Source organism: Episyrphus balteatus, chromosome 3, assembly GCF_945859705.1.
Source record: "Episyrphus balteatus chromosome 3, idEpiBalt1.1, whole genome shotgun sequence".
Taxonomy (NCBI): domain Eukaryota; kingdom Metazoa; phylum Arthropoda; class Insecta; order Diptera; family Syrphidae; genus Episyrphus; species Episyrphus balteatus.
Window position 1 is genome coordinate 41,655,983 of NC_079136.1, and position 21,426 is coordinate 41,677,408.

At 28.6% G+C, this 21,426-nt stretch overlaps 4 protein-coding genes and 1 non-coding gene across 11 annotated transcripts in view; 3 read left to right on the forward strand and 2 right to left on the reverse strand.

Annotated features, from left to right (window-relative positions):
- The window catches only part of LOC129915531 (uridine phosphorylase 1-like), a 52,989-nt gene extending 50,027 nt beyond the window's left edge, over positions 1–2,962 (forward strand). For all 3 annotated transcript variants that reach the window (XM_055995113.1, XM_055995114.1, XM_055995112.1), the window contains 4 exons: positions 78–287; positions 353–491; positions 554–747; positions 2,670–2,962. In XM_055995113.1, coding sequence (XP_055851088.1) covers positions 78–287; positions 353–491; positions 554–747; positions 2,670–2,849 — 723 coding nt within the window. In that variant the 3' untranslated portion in view covers positions 2,850–2,962. The remainder of the gene's footprint in view (positions 1–77; positions 288–352; positions 492–553; positions 748–2,669) is intronic.
- A 4,275-nt stretch (positions 2,963–7,237) lies between these two features.
- LOC129915535 (uridine phosphorylase 2-like) lies at positions 7,238–14,708 on the forward strand. 2 transcript variants are annotated; one of them, XM_055995123.1, is made up of 8 exons: positions 7,238–7,259; positions 12,330–12,383; positions 12,445–12,556; positions 12,616–12,741; positions 12,800–13,009; positions 13,073–13,211; positions 13,273–13,466; positions 14,551–14,708. In XM_055995123.1, exons 2-8 carry the CDS (start codon positions 12,370–12,372, stop codon positions 14,635–14,637), a joined length of 882 nt encoding a protein of 293 aa, XP_055851098.1. In that variant the 5' UTR covers positions 7,238–7,259; positions 12,330–12,369; the 3' UTR covers positions 14,638–14,708. The 2 variants fall into 2 exon arrangements, with proteins under 2 accessions (XP_055851098.1, XP_055851096.1); XM_055995121.1 differs by lacking the exon at positions 7,238–7,259 and adding an exon at positions 7,534–7,742.
- Positions 14,709–15,842: 1,134 nt separating this feature from the next.
- Positions 15,843–17,478, forward strand: LOC129915528 (sperm-associated antigen 1). Its single transcript, XM_055995108.1, has 4 exons — positions 15,843–16,182; positions 16,246–16,628; positions 16,683–16,804; positions 16,863–17,478. Exons 1-4 carry the CDS (start codon positions 15,907–15,909, stop codon positions 17,432–17,434), a joined length of 1,353 nt encoding a protein of 450 aa, XP_055851083.1. The 5' UTR covers positions 15,843–15,906; the 3' UTR covers positions 17,435–17,478.
- A 52-nt stretch (positions 17,479–17,530) lies between these two features.
- Positions 17,531–17,603, reverse strand: Trnaa-agc (transfer RNA alanine (anticodon AGC)). Its single transcript has one exon. It is a non-coding gene; the product is annotated as a tRNA-Ala (tRNA).
- Positions 17,604–20,225: 2,622 nt separating this feature from the next.
- Positions 20,226–21,426, reverse strand: part of LOC129915519 (aminopeptidase N) — a 119,591-nt gene continuing 118,390 nt past the window's right edge. For all 4 annotated transcript variants that reach the window (XM_055995091.1, XM_055995094.1, XM_055995092.1 and 1 more), the window contains one exon: positions 20,226–21,384. In XM_055995091.1, the coding sequence (XP_055851066.1) occupies positions 21,129–21,384 (256 nt within the window). In that variant the 3' untranslated portion in view covers positions 20,226–21,128. The remainder of the gene's footprint in view (positions 21,385–21,426) is intronic.

Consider the following 21,426-nt stretch of genomic DNA (forward strand, 5'->3'; position numbering starts at 1 on the left):
TAATTGTTTCGTATTTAGACGACGTGAAATGAAGATGAATGAGGTTAATGTTTGTGGCGTTCTCTGATATTGTGTAGGTTGGTCCAGTGTTGGCGGTGAGCCATGGAATGGGCACTCCATCGGTCAGTATCCTGATGCATGAGTTGATCAAATTGATGTATCATGCCAAGTGCCAGGATCCTATATTTATTCGTATTGGGACATGTGGCGGAGTTGGAGTGGAAGGTGGAACTGTTGTGATTACAGAAGATGCATTAGATGGACAGTTAAGGAATAGCCAGGAGTTTGTAAGTTCAAGTCTCAAACCCAAAAATAAATATAATTTAAATCCTTTTTTTTGTGTGTTTTATAGTGCATCCTTGGAAAAGTTGTACACCGTCCAGCCAAACTAGATAGAAAGGTTGCTCGTGAGCTGAAGGCCTTAGCCAGTGCGGATGATCCTTATGATACTGTGATTGGCAAGACTTTGTGTACAAATGATTTTTATGAAGGTTTGTTGTGATGGTTAAGTTTTTAGAGAATTTTTGAATAAAATTTGGATTTTTATTTACAGGTCAAGGACGATTAGATGGAGCATTTTGTGATTATACGGAAAGTGATAAGCTGGAGTACTTACAAACTCTACGCTCAAATGGTGTTGTGAATATTGAAATGGAGAGTACAGTATTTGCTGCATTGACATATCATGCAGGCATTAAGGCAGCTGTGGTGTGTGTTGCCTTGCTAAATCGATTAAATGGCGATCAGGTAAGCTTTCTATAGCAGCCAAAAGTTTCAGTGTATATTAAAAAAAAAATTATTGAATTACTGACATCCTAATGATTTTGGTCATCGCTATGATATAGACCTCTTTAAGTTGTCTAACTCATTCAAAATGATCTTAACGTATTTGTCTACAACATTCTTGCTTAATCCCTCAATCGATAGAGATCTGATTAAAATTGGCAGATATACCCCTTAATTTTAAGTGTATAAAGCATCGGCAACACTTAACAGTTTTGCAGTTAACTGTTTAAGGGCCATTTGCTGAAACGAAACTTAAGAATTTAAGCTCTACATAAAACCTTATGTGACAGTTTACGCAGAGGAAAGAGTAGAGAATAAGATTTTATGTTCTACTTAAATATTTAACTTCGGAATGTATGCTAATAGGATTATTTTTTTCTCAATATCTTCGTTTTAGCATTCTCTTACCTCTCTTACAAGGTATTTTTTAATACTGATTCCAAAAAAAATCTAAAATCAAGGCAATCTGACCCCTTTTTCATCTGTCAACCCATATTATTCTACATAATTGCAACCTTTCAACCGAAAAACCTTAAAAAGTTATGGCAGAGGAACCAAATTTTGCATCAAGGTTTTCATATTTATTATCATTAAGAATCAAAGCAATACAATGAAAAAAACATTATATATCATTAAAAATATGGTATTTTTTGAGAACGCAGGAATTTTAGGATAGATATGCACTAAAAAACATCCTTGCACAATCTTAGAAAAAGTGCTAATAGGCTAATTTCTGAGTTTCTATCTTTGTTTGGATATTTTATAACTTGTGTAAAAAATCTAAAAAAATCTCATGTCCGCAAGTCTTCTGCTGATTTCGAATTCATTAGGCTGTAAAAGAACAAACGTTATTGCTTCGAGTTTAGGTGTCTTTACGCTTTAGCTTTTAATAATGTTTACTCCAGTGCAGTCGCCTGACTTATTTCCCGACGTTTAATCGGACTCAACTTTTGATTTTTGAAGTCACTGATGTAATAAGCTCTCAAACGGGCCACTGATAAACAGCATCACTGCTAGATCCTCACGAAGTTCTTGCCAGTTCACGAATAAACTCTGTTCTGTATCTTTGAAAAAAGTAGAACGATTTTAAGGCAGACGTTAAAAGCTTGTACTTAGGTTTGGGTGCAACTTCTTTTCTACATAACACATTTTTTCAAGTGCAACTTGAAGCTTTTTGGAGTCTCTCAACTTTTCTTGAAGATGCAGATTGAAAGTTAGTATTAGATCCAAGCTTATACCAAGATATAGATACTGTTTCACCACCTCTAAGGTCTCTGCTCCTAAGAACCATTTCTCCTTTGTAACGCCTTGTATTATTTATGAATACTATAAATTTTGAAGTATATGGGTGAAATAAGGAATGAAATGCATCTGTAGTTTCCTGGAACCAAAATAAACATTCAAAAGGTTATAAAAATAAGTTGCTAGAACGTTTTATGTTAAAGATACTCATAATTATATTTTTGAACCCATTGAGAACTCAAATAAGCCTGTTGTATGTTTTTGAATCCATTACTAGCATGATTTTATTATTTATTCCTTGCATAAACCACTACTGCTTTCCTGGGTACATGCCTTTGGATATGTTCGAGTTCAGCCTTCTAGTTAGCTTCAATGGTCTTAAGGAAGCTTTCTATTGGTTCTGTTTTCAGAACTACGGAACGCCAAATTTGATCCATAGCTGAACTGATTCATGATTGGAATCTTCAAATTACTGGATTGTATGCAGAAACAGTTCAATGCATATTTTATCAGACTTCCATAATCTCTTCAGATGTCAGATATCTTATTTTCAGAGCCCATATCTATTTATTCTTATTTAATAATATATTCTGTACGATTTTATAAACTTATTTAAATTTTTCAACTTTTCTTTTCAACAGGTCAACTCACCCAAAGAAGTCATGTTGGAATGGCAAGAACGACCACAAATTTTGGTCTCACGTTACATACGTAAGGTCCTATCGCAGAAAATGTTACGATTAGGTTCTGATCATCCGGACTCGATCAAATCCCCACGACGATTGAAATTAGTACAACAAGAATCTCAAGCTCATGAATAAATTAAATAAAACAAAAAGAAATATTTCTATATAAATTCTCATATATAAATACATACATAAAACAAAACAAAAAATTAATATTAACCTCAAAAAAAAAAAAAAAAAAAAATTAAGTTTAAACAGCAAACAAAAAATAAATATTATATATGTTCATCGAAGGCATTTGCCAAAAAATTGTGATGTGGGCTTGAATGTCAAAAAACATACATACAAAAAAAAAATACAAAAAAAAAACAAATTGCTTACATAATGACATTAGATGTAAATTTAATTTTTAAATGTATAAAAAGTATTTAATTATACAAAAAAAAATGCATTTGTATTAATTTGTGTTTTTTAAAACATTGTTGATTTTGGTGCACGCAATTATAATTATTAAAAGCGCACACACGCAAAATAATAAACACAATATTTATATATATGTTTTTTTTTATTTAAGTTTATGTATTTAATTATAAATAACAGTTACTATAATTTATGTTAACTTAAGATTTTATAGTTAAACACAATTAATAAAAGAAAAAAACAGTTTTAATGTACAAAAAAGTTCATTTAAATTTTATTTGAATATTTTTGGACAAAGCATTCAAATTTTGTGGTTTTCAAGATTTTTTTTTTTGATAAAGATGAAAAATATAACAGTAAACATAATGTCTTCCGGTAGAGAAAGATTGAAACAAATATAAATTTTTAAGGCCTTAAACCATAAACGAAGATCATTATTTAAGATCATCACAACCAAACTTTATAAAAAATGCAGCCAAAACCAAATTCTTGATTCTAATCAAATTTTATTCAAATTTCAAGTTTTTTTCGAGCTGAACATTCCGCCTATTATTTCATATATTTTTAAACTTCAACCAAACTAAACTAAAACCCCTTTCTATGAAATGAAACAGATAGATAAAAATGATTGCCTCATAAAAACTGACATTGACATGGGCAGTACTTTTTTGAACTGAAATGTTTAAACTATCAGTATTAAGACTTTCCCAAACCATTCCCATCCAATCAAATACGGATAGGTACTTTTTTCTAAAGTATAGGAACTTATAAATGGCAACCCTGGTCTATTCGCATGGTTTGTTATAAATTGAAGTTTTCTTACGTTACTAAAAAATCTAAATGTTTGTGGGGTACCGCAGGGTACCACTCTATCTCCAACTCTCTTTTTCATATTTTTCAGTGATATCTTGTCTTTTTAAACCTTTTAAGAAGTATTTCTTACTCTTTTATTGAGTGCAGGCTAATTGCAAAGAGGCTGGTACTGAAAAAATAGTAATTGTAGATAGAAGATGGATCAAATCTTCATAAAATTGCTGATATATTTAAAAATATGTTATTAGAAAAGTTTGTTATTGAAAAAATGTTAAAGCCAAACATATCCAAGTTTTACAAAAGTTTATCCTCAATTTTGAACTTTTTTTAAAAGAATGTTTTAAAGAACCATAAAAAACTCAAGTTTTAAGAATAACGAAAACCTTAAAAAAATATTGCTGAATAAATTCATTATAAATATACATTACATGTAGTAGGTAACCGAATTACATTATTGTTATCTGAGAAAAAAACAAAAATTTAATGAATCTGCACAGAAACTGTTTATTGTTTAAATAAATAATTTTGGAAAAATTTTAACAATTGAATTCATTAAATGCAGAATGTAGTGTCTCTCTGAAAACCTGCAAATTTTATTGTTTCAAAACTTTTTGGTTTATTTCTATTTTTTTCTTTGTTTGTTCATGTTCAAAATGCACTTAATCTTTGTTGTTGTGATTTGTATATAATGTTAAAATGAACATAAAAAAAAGCATTGTAATCAATAATTTAAATAAAAATTTAAAGAAAGTTAATGGTTTTTTGATTACCTACATATCTCCATCAAAGCCATAATAAAATCATGACGTATTTTTTGAAACTATTTTATTTTTGTGTAAGTAAATACAATATATTAAGATTTGGAAACTTCCCCAAATTCCGAGAGTAAAAATAGGATTTCAAATGAAAGATAAATTAAAACTCGAAATAAAGATATAGAGTTATCAATTTTATAATGGAAACTTCTATGTGCCAACCTTATTTTAAAGAAACTTAAAGAGCTATATCACTGTATTTCTCATATATCATATACATATATGCACCTACATAATATATTAAAAAAAACACGAGATTCCCCCTGAAAAATCACGGTTTGCATCTGAATATTTACTGTACGATCGCAAGTAGTCCCAATTACATTAAGGGTTTTCCCGGTCAAATTACTGTTCCGTAAATTAGCAGATTTCTCCAGTAAAATCAGCCGCTTCGACAAAATAACTCTTAAATAAATCACGGATAGTTTTGGCTGATTGCGGGTTTCTTCGCTTAAACTACGGGGTTTCCCTAATAAAATCACCTCGGATGTTTCAAATATATATTATTAGTCCTTCTCACGTGACAACGATCGTGAATATTGAAATACACAAAAGTTAATAATATGGTTTGTTACGAGTAAACATTTTTTGATTTGGTTAGTGTACTTTTGTTAAAATTTTCATAAAAAAAAATTTGAAACCGCAGTTAAAAATCATAATTTAAAATCACGGTGAATTAAAAATCCCTATAGCACAGTAGTTATACCTGTGATTGAAAAATCACAACTAAGCTCATCTCTACTGGTAACCCACATGGTTATTGGAATAAAGAAACACCCTCGCCACGTGCTTGTGCAATATTGACCTTAAGGGGGGAAATCCCTCTGGAATTTTTTATTTTTGCATTATTTTTTTTTGCGTAATAAATTTATTTATCAACCGAAGAAACTATTTTCAGTGGTCTTAGCCTTAAATGAAGCCTCAAAAGTGCCTAGATAGTCCCGAAACCAATGCACTCCGAACCTACCATAGTACGAAAACGAAAATTTTAAACGCATTTTTTTCGAAACTAGTTTTTTCCGCGCCGTGCAATGTAACTCAAAAACTAATGAAGCTATCGACTTGAAATTTGAAGCAAATTACTCCTTAACTTATTGGCCACAACATGAACCTAAAAGTTGAATAAAATTTGTACAGTAAATATTTTTTTTTAACTACTTCTTTGTAAAAAAAAAAACATGGTTTTTTTCGTTTTTTTGATTTCTAATTTTTGTTTTTCATTTAAAAAAAATAAATTTAGGTTCATGCAATGCGTACTAATATCATCTAACGGAAAAAATTTTTTGATTTAAGATGATTTCCTGGACCTGTGCATTGCACGGCGTAAACTAGAGGCGTCAACTTTGAAAGGCTCCAGAACCGCCATTTTGTTATTTTTTCATTTCAAAAAAAAAATTTTCAATACTTAATAATGTCAGTAATATCTTGTCTTTTTCCAAATTTCAATAAGTGCTTTCAGTTTTTCATAAAAAAATATTGAAAAAGGTGTCGTCCAGAGGGATTTCCCCCCTTAAGACTATATCGCTCTATTACTGTTCGAGGTTTTTTTAGAGTTAAAATTGAATTTTCTGAAGCAAATTCTTATGAATAAAAAAAAATCGGTTCCTAAATTTGCCACCCAAGAGCCTACTCAGCCTTGTCCCAAAACTAAAAACTATTTATTAGTTTTTACTATTCTCAATAGGAAATTTCAGCCCAAAATTATTTTAAGATTCTATTCACTTAACATTTCTTGAATTTTAAGGATTTCGAATTTTTCTTTATAACTTTTTTTTTGTCAAAAATTCCTTAAAAAAAAAAACCATTTTTTACACATATTTTGAATCATTAGATTAAAATTTGTGAGGTAATCCAAAAAAAATTTTCTTTTTTTATTCAGCACGAAAAAAATATATGGTTTCAGTTACAATGTTGAAGAATATTGTATTATCGTTCTCATTAATGCCTATTTTAAGAAGGTTCACAAAATGATGATTTTGTATACATGCTATTATGAACTTAATGTTTAAAAGGGACTTCCCTTAATTTACAAAAAATCTACCCTAAGTAAGACTCCCTTTCATTTAAAAATATAAACAATCCACTTTAAAATGATATTATTCATAATACAAGATCAAGTAGAAAATTATTCAACTCAATTATTAAATTAGCTTGATAGGTCACAACAGATTTTTCAATTGTTCTTGTTATAAAAAACAATGATTCGAATGTTAAGATATGAAGGGATTCATCAAGGGAATCATCAACAACATAAAAACAGATTAAAAGTAATAATAAAACGTTTTTCTAGTTGATTCTAATACATTTTAACTTAGCAATAAAAAATAAAAGAAAAATAATAATGGCAACACTTGTAATTCAAAACTTATTTGAATAAATTATTTTCTTATCTGAAAAGTCGATTTATAAATCAAACTACTCTGCTACTCAGTCTTGTACAAGTCGTCTGATATCGCGGTAGTGAAAAGATTTCGCTACGAAGAACCCCAAGAATAAGGCAAGTTGATAGCAAGTTATTATCTTTAAACTGTGACGACAAACGAAACAAAATAGAAAAAAAGTCTTTTATATGTAGTTAGAGGCCAAGATTAAGGCCACGGTCAAAATAGCCTTATCATGGCTTAGTTTTAAATTATTATTAATAATAAAAAAATATCTTAAAATATACGTGCTCTTGAAACAAGTAAGCGTGACGAGGGTGTTAAAGTGCCATAGAAAAAAGAAACAACTGTGAGTTTAGTTGGAGACAACCACCTGTTGGTCAGTGTTTTTAATTTATTACTATGCGTGGCTGCATCGAATGCATTTGTAAACAATTTCTTTCCTAACGTGAGGTATAACCTCTGAATTAACAAAAAAGACTCGGATCGTGTCGGTTGTGTCTGGGATATTTCTTGTCGGCTTTTTCTCCTCAATTGATTTTAAGTTTTCAAGCAGATAGCAGTTACTACATTATAAAATAGTACTAAAAACAAACGTGGTAATATGCATTGTGCTGTCAAGATCGCTTACTCTGTGCGAGCTGTTATTTGCTAGTATTAATCAGATTAGTTTTATTTGAGCAAGTGTTTTTTTATGAATGAAAATGTTTTTTTTTACTTTGTTCGTATAGAAGATACTTGTGTGAATTGAAATAAGGTGCACTTAAACATTACGTGTTTTTTTATAAACTTGATTTAATAAGTATTTTGTATTTGTTATCACTTGTAAAAGAGGGCTTGTTGAAATGTATAGATTCATTGTTTAGTTGCAAAAAAGTTGTATAAAGTTATTGGAAGGAAAGTAATAAATTCAGAAATAGTAGAATAAACACTTATGTACTTCTTGGGTGGCAAGATGAAAAGCAAAAATACACAACTAATTCAGTTGAATATATTATGTGTAAATGAGTTTTTCTAACTGATTTTAAGAAATGTATATTTATTTTTACCAAAGGATTTGCAAACTCAATAGTTTTTTGTACCTTCAATTAAAATATCTATCAAATAATTCAGTGAGAATTAAAGTAATAAGACATTTTTTAAGTTTATTTATTTTCTTGGCAAAGTTAATTTTGCACATTGAAATTAAAAAATTAAATTAGCTATAAATTCGAGATATTAGATCTGTTTTTGAATTGCATAATTAAGGAGAGAAAAAATGATTTAAAATATTTCTTCAATTACCAATTTTATCTGTTTAAGAAAATAAAATGCACGACTGGGTAGCATGAACTTGCTCTTAGAGTTTTGCTTAAATTTTTAAGACTTTTTATATTGAAATTTGGAAAAAAAAAATAAAATTCGTTTTTTAAAAAAATAAAATAAAATTTGAAATCAAATTGCCCTCCAAAACAAGTATGCAGCTTTGATTGATATATTGATATGCATTTTTAGACAAAAAATTTTCAAAATCGTTAGAGCCGTTTTTTAAAAAACTAATTTTTTTTAAATAGTTTCTTGGAAAAAAGTTTTAAAATAAAATTGGTATGCCATTTTGTAGAAATCACTAATCAACATCTAAAAACAATATTTCAGAAAAATTCAATGTCCCGTTTTCGAAAATTTGAAAATTTTTCAAATTTTTTTTCAAAAACCCAAAAATTATTTTTTTGGAAATTTTATTTTTGGTTTATTTTTGAATTTTATAAATGCTTCTTCACAGAAAGTTTCGTTCAAATCGATTTGAAAAAAAAAAAACGGTTCTATGGCAGGTACCGTTAATAATGATTTTCAAAAAAAAATTTTTAATAAGAAGATAGACCTTAGCTTAAAACTATCATTTGAATTTTTTAAACAAAATCGTTGGAGCCGTTTTCGAGATATTTCAATTTTACTAAAATCGGTATATGACAAGTACCGTTATTTTTGGTCCAAAAAAATTAATTCCAAAAATCCCTCTGAAGAGTCGCCAAATAATGCTACATACCAAGTTTGACATCAATCGGTCCATCCGTTTAGGCTGTAGCTGCGTTTACAGACAGACAGACAGACGGACTTCCGGGACCCACTTTTTTGGCATTGTCTACCATCGTAATGTCATGGAAAAATGTCATCTCAACTTTTTTTTTGTACGAATGCATAACTTGATATATAGTACCTATATCGCAAGTAAAAAATTGTGTATTTAGGTACTTTTGAGAAGAAAACAAAAATAATAGTACACATACACCACAGTGAACCATAGTTGTGTTTTTTCTACATTGTTTTAAATAGTGTGTTTGATTTGAATTTTTTGGGAAAGGTTTTGGAAAAAAGATTGGTTATAATATCCTAATAGTAAAAATCGCCCATGATAAAATAAAAATATTGTCAACTTATCAAGTGTTATAAGTTATAACAAAGAATTTTACAGAAGTATATTCTTAACCACTATATAGTCTGTTTACCACTCACTTTTAATGATCCTTTATCGTTTATAAAATTCACTAATGAGTTTATGATTTCGGGGAACATAAAAGTAGGTACCTAAGAAATTTTGACTAAAAAAAAAAAAACTATATGTTGAGAATAATTATTCTACTAATTAAATTAACACTATAACAATTAGTGAAAAGTAAAACAAACAAAAAATGGCCAGAGTAAACATTCGTTTAACTTAACAGTCGGAAAAAGTATTTTGACAAAATGAACATTTTTCTAACTGATGAGAATAATCTGTAACGGTTAAACATAAAATAAGGAAGTTGACGGTTATTTATTAAATATATTATGGTGAATCTCATGATGGTCAATGTCAGTCATATAGTTGGTTTTATGCTTCGAGGCTGCATTTTTTGTATAAAAAGTACTAATTTTTGAGGAAAAAAAATATTTTGACAAACGTTCTTTTTCAACGTTGGTAAGGTAAGGTAATGCCTTTTACGTGGTTTAAGCACGTATAAAACTGGCTTAGTCCACTTTCATAATTATGGGCACATATTTGAAAATACAAATTTGTTCATCATAAAATTGAAGACTTGTTGGGTCCACGATTTGTAAAAAATTGGGCAAAACGGCGGAACTTAACATTGAAATTAGTGCATCTTCTGTTGGAAGTCATAATTTCGGTATGTCTGTTAAAAAATCTGTGGAGAACTGAATTTATCACGGGAAACTATAAATTACCAAATATGAAAACACAAAAATATAATTATACAATTGAATCGTTTATTTTCAAAACATGATAAGTCAATTTTGAATTTTTTCTGTTGAACCCACAAAAACGATGTTTTTATTTATCCTTATGAATTCAAATTTAATAAATAAATAATTTGTTGTGTAAGGATAATATTTGCATTTAAGGTAAAAGTCAAACTTGTTAAATACAAAAAATATTATGTCAGACACTTTTTTGGATGAAATGGACTTATAATGTTTTGAAAATAAACGATTCAATTATACTATTCAAAATTTACCATAAATGGACAAAAAATGAAAAAAATGCACTAAAAAAAATAGACGCATTTTGAAGAATTCACTTTAAATCGGGGATTGACTCCAAAAAGTCTGAATTTGGAAATGCCATTCTTTCATCAAAAACTTTGCTAACAAAATTACATTTCGCATTGAGTTCAAAGTAGACAATTTTGCCATATTTATGGGAAGATATTTTTTTGTGTTTTCATATTTGGTAATTTATAGTTTCCCGTGATAAATTCAGTTCTCCACAGATTTTTTAACAGACATACCGAAATTATGACTTGCAACAGAAGATGCACTAATTTCAATGTTAAGTTCCGCCGTTTTGCCCAATTTTTTTACAAATCGTGGACCCAACAAGTCTTCAATTTTATGATGAACAAATTTGTATTTTCAAATATGTGCCCATAATTATGAAAGTGGACTAAGCCACTTTTTGCATTGTTTGAAGAAAAACTTACTTAATAATTTTATTATAACGATTTAATTGATTTTTTTTTTGCAATAAAGAAGTCTATTTATACTGCAATTTGGCTTTAAATTTAACTTAACCCCTCATATAGTAATTATTTTTATGCTAGATTTAATGCTTTTTTTAGGAAAGACTTAGTCCACTTTCATAATTAAGGGCACTTATTTACAATCTTTAGGTATTTTGAATCCTAGGGGGCTTGAGTTCGGTATTGAAACTTACTTTAAGTTTTTAATTGACGCGCAATGTCATTTCGAACGTGTTAACGTGCTTCTTCCGGGCTCTTAAAGTTAGGAAAAATTCTTTAAAAAAAACCTATTAAATACAAAAAATCTAATGTACTTACAGTATCTCTTTTAATTTGACGAGTTTTCTTAATTAACATATACCTTAACTATATGCGATTTTTTGTGTTTATTATGAGATAGCAAAATAATATAGATTTTAAATCAAAAACATAACTGTTAAAAAGAAGCCAAGTTCCCGTATGTTGAAGTTATGCTAGCACAAAAAAGCACTTAGATATAAAAGTGTACTTAGTTGTAAGGTTTGGTTTTAAATTTGCATCAGTTATATTTTGGGAATTTTTCTTTTAATTACCAATTTTAAAAATATTTAAAAACTTACCAAGAAGTATAAACAAAAGTTTTTGTTTTCTTTTTGTTTGAAAACAAAGAATTCAAATTTGTAACTAATTAAAAAACATCGATTTACGACCACATAGTTGACATTTCCGGTTCAAACTTGTGTACAAATGTTTATGCACTTGTCGTATTAACCTGTAACTATATTGTAAGTGCTGATATTGAATAGTAAAATAAAATCACGTATTTCTTGATTCTTATCATGTAGCTCTCAATAAAACATTCTATTTTAATTCAAAATAAATGCAATATTTACCAAGGTTCATTGAATTTTATATATTGAAAATGTAAGGAAAGTGACTCATTTGTATGTATGTACGTTCAAAAAACAATAAGGCGCAGCAATAATATAATTAGATGTAGAGTAGATCCACTTAAATGCACAGGATACAGGGTGATAAAAACAAGTTGCGAAGAAAGGCTGTAAATATATTTTATACGTAAAGGTAATTCTTAATAAGATAAATCCGCATTCAAATAAAGTAGTTCTTGTTTCAAAATGACAATGTTAAGGAATTTTTTTTTTTCAAATACAATTTTTTTTTTTAAATTGAATAATATTTTAATAGCAGTTTGCAGAGTGGTATTTAACGGAATAAATCAACAAGTACAATGAATCCAAAACTGTAAGACACATTCATCAGTCTTTTGTATTCTATATGTTTGTTACTTTTTATTCCCTCCTAGAACTATACCCTTGCCAAATGAACACTTAGAAAAGTTGGAATCAGACTTCCTTTACCATCTTGGTATTAATAGTAAAACAACAAACTTCGAAAAAGAGTTTGGAGATGTTAAAGTAAGTATTGGTCTTATATTTTTTATTAACAAGAATACATTAGTTATTTATATTTTCAGTTTGTGTGTATGGGCGGAACAAAAAACCGTATGTTTGAACTAGCAAAATACCTACAAAAGGTTTTAGGTTTACGGGGTGAACTTGTAGACCTTTGTGAGAAAGCTCATCGTTATGCAGTATTTAAGGTTCGTAAAATAGTTTTTGAATATTTTGTCATGAATTAATGAAGGATATTTTTCTTAGGTTGGTCCAGTTTTGTGTGCAAGTCATGGCATTGGAATGCCATCGATGAGTATTCTTCTTCATGAAATGATCAAATTGGTCTCATATGCCAAGTGCAAAGATCCAATATTTTTAAGAATTGGAACATCTGGTGGAGTAGGAATTCCTGTCGGAACAGTTGTAGTTACAAAAGATGCTTACAATGGTTACATTCGAAATGAACACGAGTTGGTATGGGCTTAGTTGTTGAACTGTGATTCAATTACAAAAGGACTATAATTCTTACATTTATAGGCTATTCTTGGAGAACGTGTTTGTCGACCTGCTAAATTCCATGAAGAAGTCTACACTAGTTTGTTATCATGTGCTGAACCTGATGATGATTTTAAGACAATTTTAGGAAATACAATGGCAGCCGATGATTTCTACGAGGGTAAGAATAAATCGACTTAAAACTACGATGGTTTGAACAAGGCTTATATTTTGTATCAAAGGTCAAGGACGCTTAGATGGTGTTATTTGCGAACACAATGAACAACAAAAGATGGAGTTTTTGAAGAAGCTTCACAATCATGGAGTCAGGAATATTGAAATGGAAGCAACAATGTTCTCCTCATTAACACACCATATTGGTATTAAAGCTGGAGAAATATGTGTTACCTTAGTAGATCGGCTTCAGGGAGATCAGGTATTATAAATTATTTCAATACTCTTAAATATTCCTGGTTTTGAGTTTGTTGGAGCGACCAAATTACACTGGTCAACAAAATTGAACTTTTTTTTTGCCACAAGAACCAAGATATACTTTTCTATAGGTTTTTGATATGCTAAACTCGAATCTGAAGTCAAAAAAATTTTATTGGCCTCCGTTTTTGAGATATTACCGTTATAAAATGCAAAAAAACGTCATTTTGGATGTTTTCTAGCTTTTGTTTTTATGTGGGGTAATTCATTATAAACAAATTTGTACCGGTGATTATAAGAACAGATATTCTCCTTTAAGAAACTGTTTAAATTTTCCCGATATCTCTTTTATTGCTCGAGATATCTTAAGTTTCAGTTAGTGACCCAAAGAGAAACTAAGTTTAATCTAAAGTTTAAGTCCCTGGTCATAAAATTTTTGCCACAACAACCAAAACATACTTTTCTAGAGGTTTTTGGGTCGCTAAACTCGAATCTGCAATAAGAAAAATTCTATTAGCTTCCGTTCTTGAAATATAACCGTTATAAAAAAAACCCGTTTTTTTGCATTTTATAACGGTAATATTTCAAGAAGGAGGCCAATAAAATTTTTCTGATTGCGGATTCGAGTTTAGCAACCCAAAAACCTTTCGATAAGTATATTTTGGTTCTTGTGGCAAAAAAAGTTTAATTTGTTTGGCCAGTGCTATTTCTGAGTCAAAGACCACTCCTTAAATTTTAAATATCTCATGCAGTAAAAGAGATATTGGAAAGATTTAAACATTTTTTGGAAGAATAAAACCAGGTACCCTTACAAATTTTTTCATAATGAATTACCACACATAAAACATAACCTCGAAAACAGCCAAAATGACGTTTTTCGACATTTTCCAACGGTAATATTTCAAAAACGGAGGCCAATAAACATTCTTTGACTTCAGATTCGAGTTCAGCATATCAAAACCAGTGTTATCTATTAAACTTGATTATTTTGTAATTTAACGAATTTCAAAATTTTAATTGATCTACGGCCATCTCGATAAACAGCGATTAATATTATTAAAAAATAACATGTTTTTATTTATTTTCAGGTTACACAATCTAATATTCCCAAAGAAGTTTTAGAACAAAGACCATTGACGATGTGTGGGCGATTTATTAAAAAGCATTTAGACTAAAAAAAATTTCCAATAAACAATTTTTAGAAGAATTTCATGTTTGATCAAATAAATGAATGTACAAAATTGAAGTTTAACTTGTATTTATTAAGATGTTTTGACTGAGATAAAATATATTCAACAGTAAGTTAAAGATATTCAGCTGATATTTTAATCAATTTTAGCTGAGATTCGACCAATTTTAACTGAGATTTTAGCCGCAGTTTTGGGGAAACTACAATTCACCTGAGATATTTCTAAAATCTTAACTGAGATTTACCAGGTTTAGCTATGATTAACTTAACTAGTTTCAGGTGAGAACTATCATGTCAAATTGAATTATTTCAGATTTGCGCATTTTCAGTGAAGATTTTCAGAATTTTCAGTTGAAATTTGAGCATATTCAGCAGTGTTTTAAACAATTACCTACAGCTAGATTCTGCTGAAATTCTAAAGTTTTATCAGTTTCGGCTAAGATTTAATCATGTGTACCAGTTTTTATTACTTTCAGCAGATATTTAATTATATTCCGCTGAGATTGTATCAGTTTAAAATTATATTTTAATGTTTTTTTTTGAAGTTTTACCAGTTACGGCTGAAATTTTCCACATTTATCTGAGATTTCAACAGATTCAGCTAATAGTTCAATCTATTCAGCTGATATTTAAAAATATTCAGCTCAAATTTTACCAGATTAAGATGAGATCTAAAAATTTGTCATGATAACCTGCTTCAAGTAAAATTTTTGAACAGATTCAGCTTAAGTTGCACCTTATTCAGCTCATATTTCAGCTGAGATTTTAGCATTTTCAGCTTGTACTTTATTATATTCAACTAGGTATATGATGTAACAAGTTTAAAGTGAGATTTGTCAATTCATTTTTTTTTTTTCAGTTTGGGTTATTTAGCTGAAATTGTAACATATTCAGCAGTTATTTCATCAAACCAAAAAAAATTTTAATATATTCAATCGCTCCACTTGAAATAAAAATAATTTTCACCATTTTTTTCTTCGTTATTATAACAAATTATTGCAAATAATGAAAAAAATCAAAAATCGTGCTGAAAATAACCTTGCAATTAAAGTTAACCATTATGTAACTTTCGGCTTCGCTGTCATTATTTTTTATTTTTAGTCAACATTCTTTCTCTTTGCAACCCCTGTTGGTTACTACTTTACCAAATGAATGTTTGATCGATAAATTCACAAATATTTACTTCATCCGAGTTTATTGTCAAGTATTTGACAAATAATTTTGAATCGTTTAAGAATTGTTTTAAAGTAAAAACATGGAAAAACGAACATTGTTACAAAAGTACGAAATACCAATTTCTCATCTTGACTTTGATTATGTCAAAAATTGCAAGAACACCAAAGAATTGGAAAGAATTGTAGCAATTCTAAGATCTGGTGAAGAAGGTTACTATCCAGATTTGACGAAATGTGCTGAAGACAAGTTAAGAGAACTTAAACCACAAAGTCGTGCTTTAAGGACTGAAGAACGTTTAATAACAAAACATAGTTTGAGCTCAAAAGATTGGCAAGAACTAAGTGCACCAATATCTGTAAGTTAAACAGAATCCTTGTTTTTTTTTTCTTAAATTAAAAGGTTTTTTTTTTATCCAAAGGAATGGTCAGCCGATATTAAGACCAAAGACTCGATACTTTCAAAAATTCAAGACAAATCTTCTGATAATATCAGTGAAGTTCTGTTACCTCCAATCAGAAAAGGAGGCAAAGTTGATACTAAAAAAGTAAAAGATACAAACGAAGAAGGGAAGAAAAAGGAAATCGTTCCAGTTGCAACAACTAACTACAGTCAATGGGAAAAATATGATGCTGATGCTGAATTGCTGAAAATGGACCTAGAAGAAGAACGAAATAAGGAACAAGTTGAACGTATGAACAGATTAAATCAAAAGAAGTCGGCAGCAATAGAGGTTATAAGTGAGAGTAAGCCGAATGTTTATGATAAATTGTCAACAGTTGAGAAGGAAAAACTATCCGAAGAGTATGTTTTTGAGTTTTTACTTGTAAAACCGCATAAATTAAGTTCGATTTTTAGCTATAAAATACGTGGAAATGAGTACTTTAAAGCTAAAGAGTACACAAGTGCATTGGAAGAGTATTCTCGTTGTCTTGAAATTCAATCTTCTGTTGCTGGTTTTAATAATCGAGCTATCACAAGTAAGATTTGATGTGTGTTTCTCAAATTTATTTTATTTTTTTCGGTTCATTTGTATAGATCTAAAACTTCAAAAATATGAAGAAGCACTGTCAGATTGCAATGAATGCTTACAACTTGATAAAACCAATTTAAAAGCATTGCTTCGGAAGGCTGAAGCTTGTTTAGGTATGGAACGGAAACATGATGCTTTTCGAACTTACGAACAAATAAGGCAAATTGAACCTACAAATGCAATCGCATGCAAAGGTTTAGAACGTCTCAGTAAGGAACTGGGCGATGTGGCACCACTTCATGCTACAAGGCTTCAAATTATGGAATGTGAAACCTCAAATAATGGAAAACCTATTGTTAAACATAAGTCGCCTGTGGCAGTTCAACAAAAACCCAAACCAAAACCCCCGATAGACTATGATTTAGCTGAATTGATAAAACCAAATAAGTTGGTTAAAAATAGTTTGATGAAAACAATGGAGAACTTGGGAAAGTCGACAGCTAAAATGGGAGAAAAGACACAAAATGATAAACCTAAGAAAACTCAGTTTCAAGGTACTAAACCGGAGTTTAAGCTACAAATTAAAGACTCTAATTCAAGAGAAGAAGGAGGAAAGTTTTTGATTCAAGAATTGTGATTTCTTCCATTTTTGTTTAGATTTTTGTATCACCAAAAAATGTATTAAATTTTGAATTCTTTCTTTTTTCCCACAAAAAATAAAAAAAAAAGAACTTGGAGATGCGGGGCATCGATCCCCGTACCTCTCACATGCTAAGCGAGCGCTCTACCATCTGAGCTACATCCCCTGTTAAATAATGATTGTCAAAATTTAATTTTCAGCTTAGTCAAATAATATTGCTTTTATAACTTTTCATAGCCTTTAAGAATCGAAGACAAAAACCCATTTTATGTTGGTTGTTGTATGTGATAAATAAAACATATAATTTAACAGGAAATGAGTACAGTACTAACCAATATTCAACAAAATTCATTATGGTGAATTATTATAGGAATTTTTATAGAAGGGAATTTTATAATCATAATTGAAAGTATTACAAAAACAAATCTAAATAATTAAGGGAGTTTTATTAAACTGCATTTTGTCATTAATTGAATTTTGTAGCTTTATTTTTTTTGTCTAATAATTTTTGTTGACAAACAAACAAACGTAGGTAGTTGTAAGTTTTTTTGGACAAAGAGTAACAAAGCGTTACCTTAACTTTGAACAAAAAAACCTAAAAAACTTTCCCTATAGGTACGAGATTTATGTCAATAAACAAAATTATAAGTGCAATGAGACTTTCCAGTGACATGTGATTGAAAAAATAATTACTTTTATGTAGGTACCTATTGATTTTATGGTTTTAAGGTCTTTTTGTCTACCTTACAATTTTTCAAGCTAACCCCATAACAGAAGTCTCGTTTTTCAAATGTTACAAAAAAAAATTTTTTAACCAAAAAGTTTGGGATTTTTAATATTGGACTATCGATTTCAAATGTAATACCTCAACAAAAAAAAATTGACTTTTGGAGTTTTCATTGAATTTTATTGAAAAACGATATACAATTCAGTTGGTATATTCAGGATTTATTAAACATTGAAGTAAGAAATCGATCGGGAGATTCAAAAGTAAAAAATAGTCTATTTTGAATAATTTAAAATAATAAAATTGGCAACAAAAAAATGTTTTTATTTTCATGGAATTAAACATTTAAAAAGGATAGGAGAAATAGAATGGGTAGAATGGGTAAGGGTAGACATCATTTTTAAAACCTTTTTAATTTAGTATGAGAATCTTATATTTAATATAAATACAAATTTAATGGAAGATGAGGTAGCACGTAAGTACTGTGTTGTTAAAGCAAAGTCTTCATCTAGTCAGATGGCTACAAAATCACCAAAGGTCGAAAAAAATCTAGATCCTTTGCTGTTCCTAACCTGCAATTATTTTTTTACAAGTTCTAAACTGGACCTTATTGCGTGATGCATCCTATAAACTCAATTTTACATGACTAACTAAACGGTTTGAAGGATCTACTCCTTGAGTTCTACTCAATAGATCAATATAAAAAAAAACCACATACGCCACAGTGGCCCACTGATTTTTAGTACCTAATATAAAATGTTGATGACGTATGGACGCTTGTTGTACCTACCAAGCTTTGATATATCATATACTGTGTATATCTGTACGCTATAATAAGCTCTCATAAAAAAGTACTAAGCACATTTCGTCGCATCAATGCAGAACTAGTCTAAGCCACAAACAAATTTTACAATTTTTTCAGGAGAGCGATTTTGAAACTTGAAAATTCATTTAAGTAATCATAAGCTACTAGTATTATTATTAGTTACGTAGAAACAACTGGATTTATTGTGATAAATTAAAACGGAAATTCAAAATTTTAGAATTGTTATTTTTTGGTTACTTTAAAAGTGGAAGCCATAATTATTGAAAGTTTAGTAAACATTTTTCATATAGTTTTATCTTTTTTAATCTTAAGACCAAAATCAAACGTACCGTCAAGAACAGATGTTCTTTCATTAACCCCACGACGACGACACGACTGTGGAAATTATCAAAAAAACTTGAAATTGGACTACAGTAAACAGAGTCCCAGTAACTTGCTCAATTGACTCCGCCTTCCGCCATATTCGTGAATTTGAATCCAAAAATAACTTCCAAACTCATTCTCTTTAAATAAAACACGTTTATATTATTTTTTATTTTACGTTTACATTTATTTATTTAATAATTTGATAATAAATAAAGTGATGAATAAAAAACCAAATGCTTTTTTATAATTTTTCGAAAATAATTTAAGCCAAAAAAAATATTTTTAAATTTAATTAAACTTTCTTCTAAATATTCATTGCGCAAATAAATCATTTGACATGTTTTTTTACTAAGCATTTGAATTTTGTTTCTTACAACTTTTGGCATGATTTTTTAACAAATTTTTATTTTAAGGACACTCTTTTTAAGGCTCATTTATTATTATATTTTTCAATTGTTTTCTTCTTCGTATATATATATACATTTATTTATTTTTACTTTCTTATTTATTTCTTGCTATATTCTTCATTTTAAGGCATTTAATGTGGGTTTATTTAAGAATAATTAATTTATACACGATAAGTTTTTCAAATAATAAAGAATAAATGAAAATGATTAAAAATAAAATTTATGTTTTTATGCTAATTATAACAATTTCTTTTTTTTTTTTTTTATCGAATTTTATATTCTTTTATTTTTAAACCTACATTTGAATTTTAAGCAAAAATTTCAATGACAATGAAGAGGCTTTTTTTGTTGTTTGTGACAAGAATACTTCAATTGGTTTAAATCTTAAATACTTTTTTATTTATTTATTTATTTTTTTTTTAATTTGACTTATTTTTAATTATATTTTGTGTATTTTTTTAAATTTAATTTCTACTAAACTACTTAAGTGTGTGGTAGTTATTTCTTAAGACGGTTTCAGTTTTAGTTAAAGTTTTTTGTTATATAAGAAAATTATGTCCAACATAATTATTTTAATGGATTAACATTTAGGTTTTATTTTTTATTTTGTAAAAATATTTATTTTATTAATATACAGTAATTAAAAAAGATTAATTTTAAATTTGTTGGTATATAGTTTAATAGTGTACAGTATTTTATTTAACATTATAGGCAGTTTTTTAGATATTATATGTTTTTTTTTTTTCCATTTTTAAAACTTTTATTTTTTTTTTAAGAAAAGCTGCCTTGCTAAACAAAAATTAAAAAAGGTGCAAAATATTTTTTTTATTTTCTTGTATAAAAATAATTAATTTTTATGGGCAATTTTGACACAAAAAAAATTTAATTTTTTTGAAATGACATAAATCAAAAGACAAAAATAAAAAATTTCCAATTAATTAATTTATTTATTTTGCAGAAACAAATGAAAAATGTTAAAAATCTAATGAATAATAGGAACATTAGTCTTCAGTTTTCGTTCATAATTATTTTTTTTTCTTTTGCACCCATAATGTTAAAAATAAAATAAAAAATATTTAAATAAAAAAAAAATCTTACAAAAGGCCATCGAACTCCTCTTTCGAGTTTCGGTTTATTATATTCTTAAAATTTATATCACTTGTATGCAAATTATATATGATTAATCTTATACAAAAAAAATTAAACATTAGAACAAAAAGATGGGCCTTATTATAGAACCTTTTCTTTTCGTCGAGACTTAAATTATTTATTAAAAATTAAAAAAAAAAATAGTATACACTTTTCATGTTTATGATAATTTTTTTTTTAAATTAAATTTAATCTTAACCAAATTCTAGAGAAGATTTAAAAAATATTAATACGGAATTCACTAACTATCGCCTCAAGGAAACCCTTGAGACTATAGTAGGATCGATTTCTCCAATAAATATTATTATTAACTTGTTCCATAGCGAGTTGAATAGTGTTCTCTACAGAAGTGAGTCCTAATTTACGGGCTCGTATGGCAAATCGTTCCAGTTGCTCCCTGTGATAGTCTTTATTCATAAATGAGGTGATTGAGTCGATCATTTTTGTGAGGGTTGAGAAACCATCTCCAAAACTGTTTTGAAAAAAAAAGAAAATTAAATTTTGTTAGGTTTTT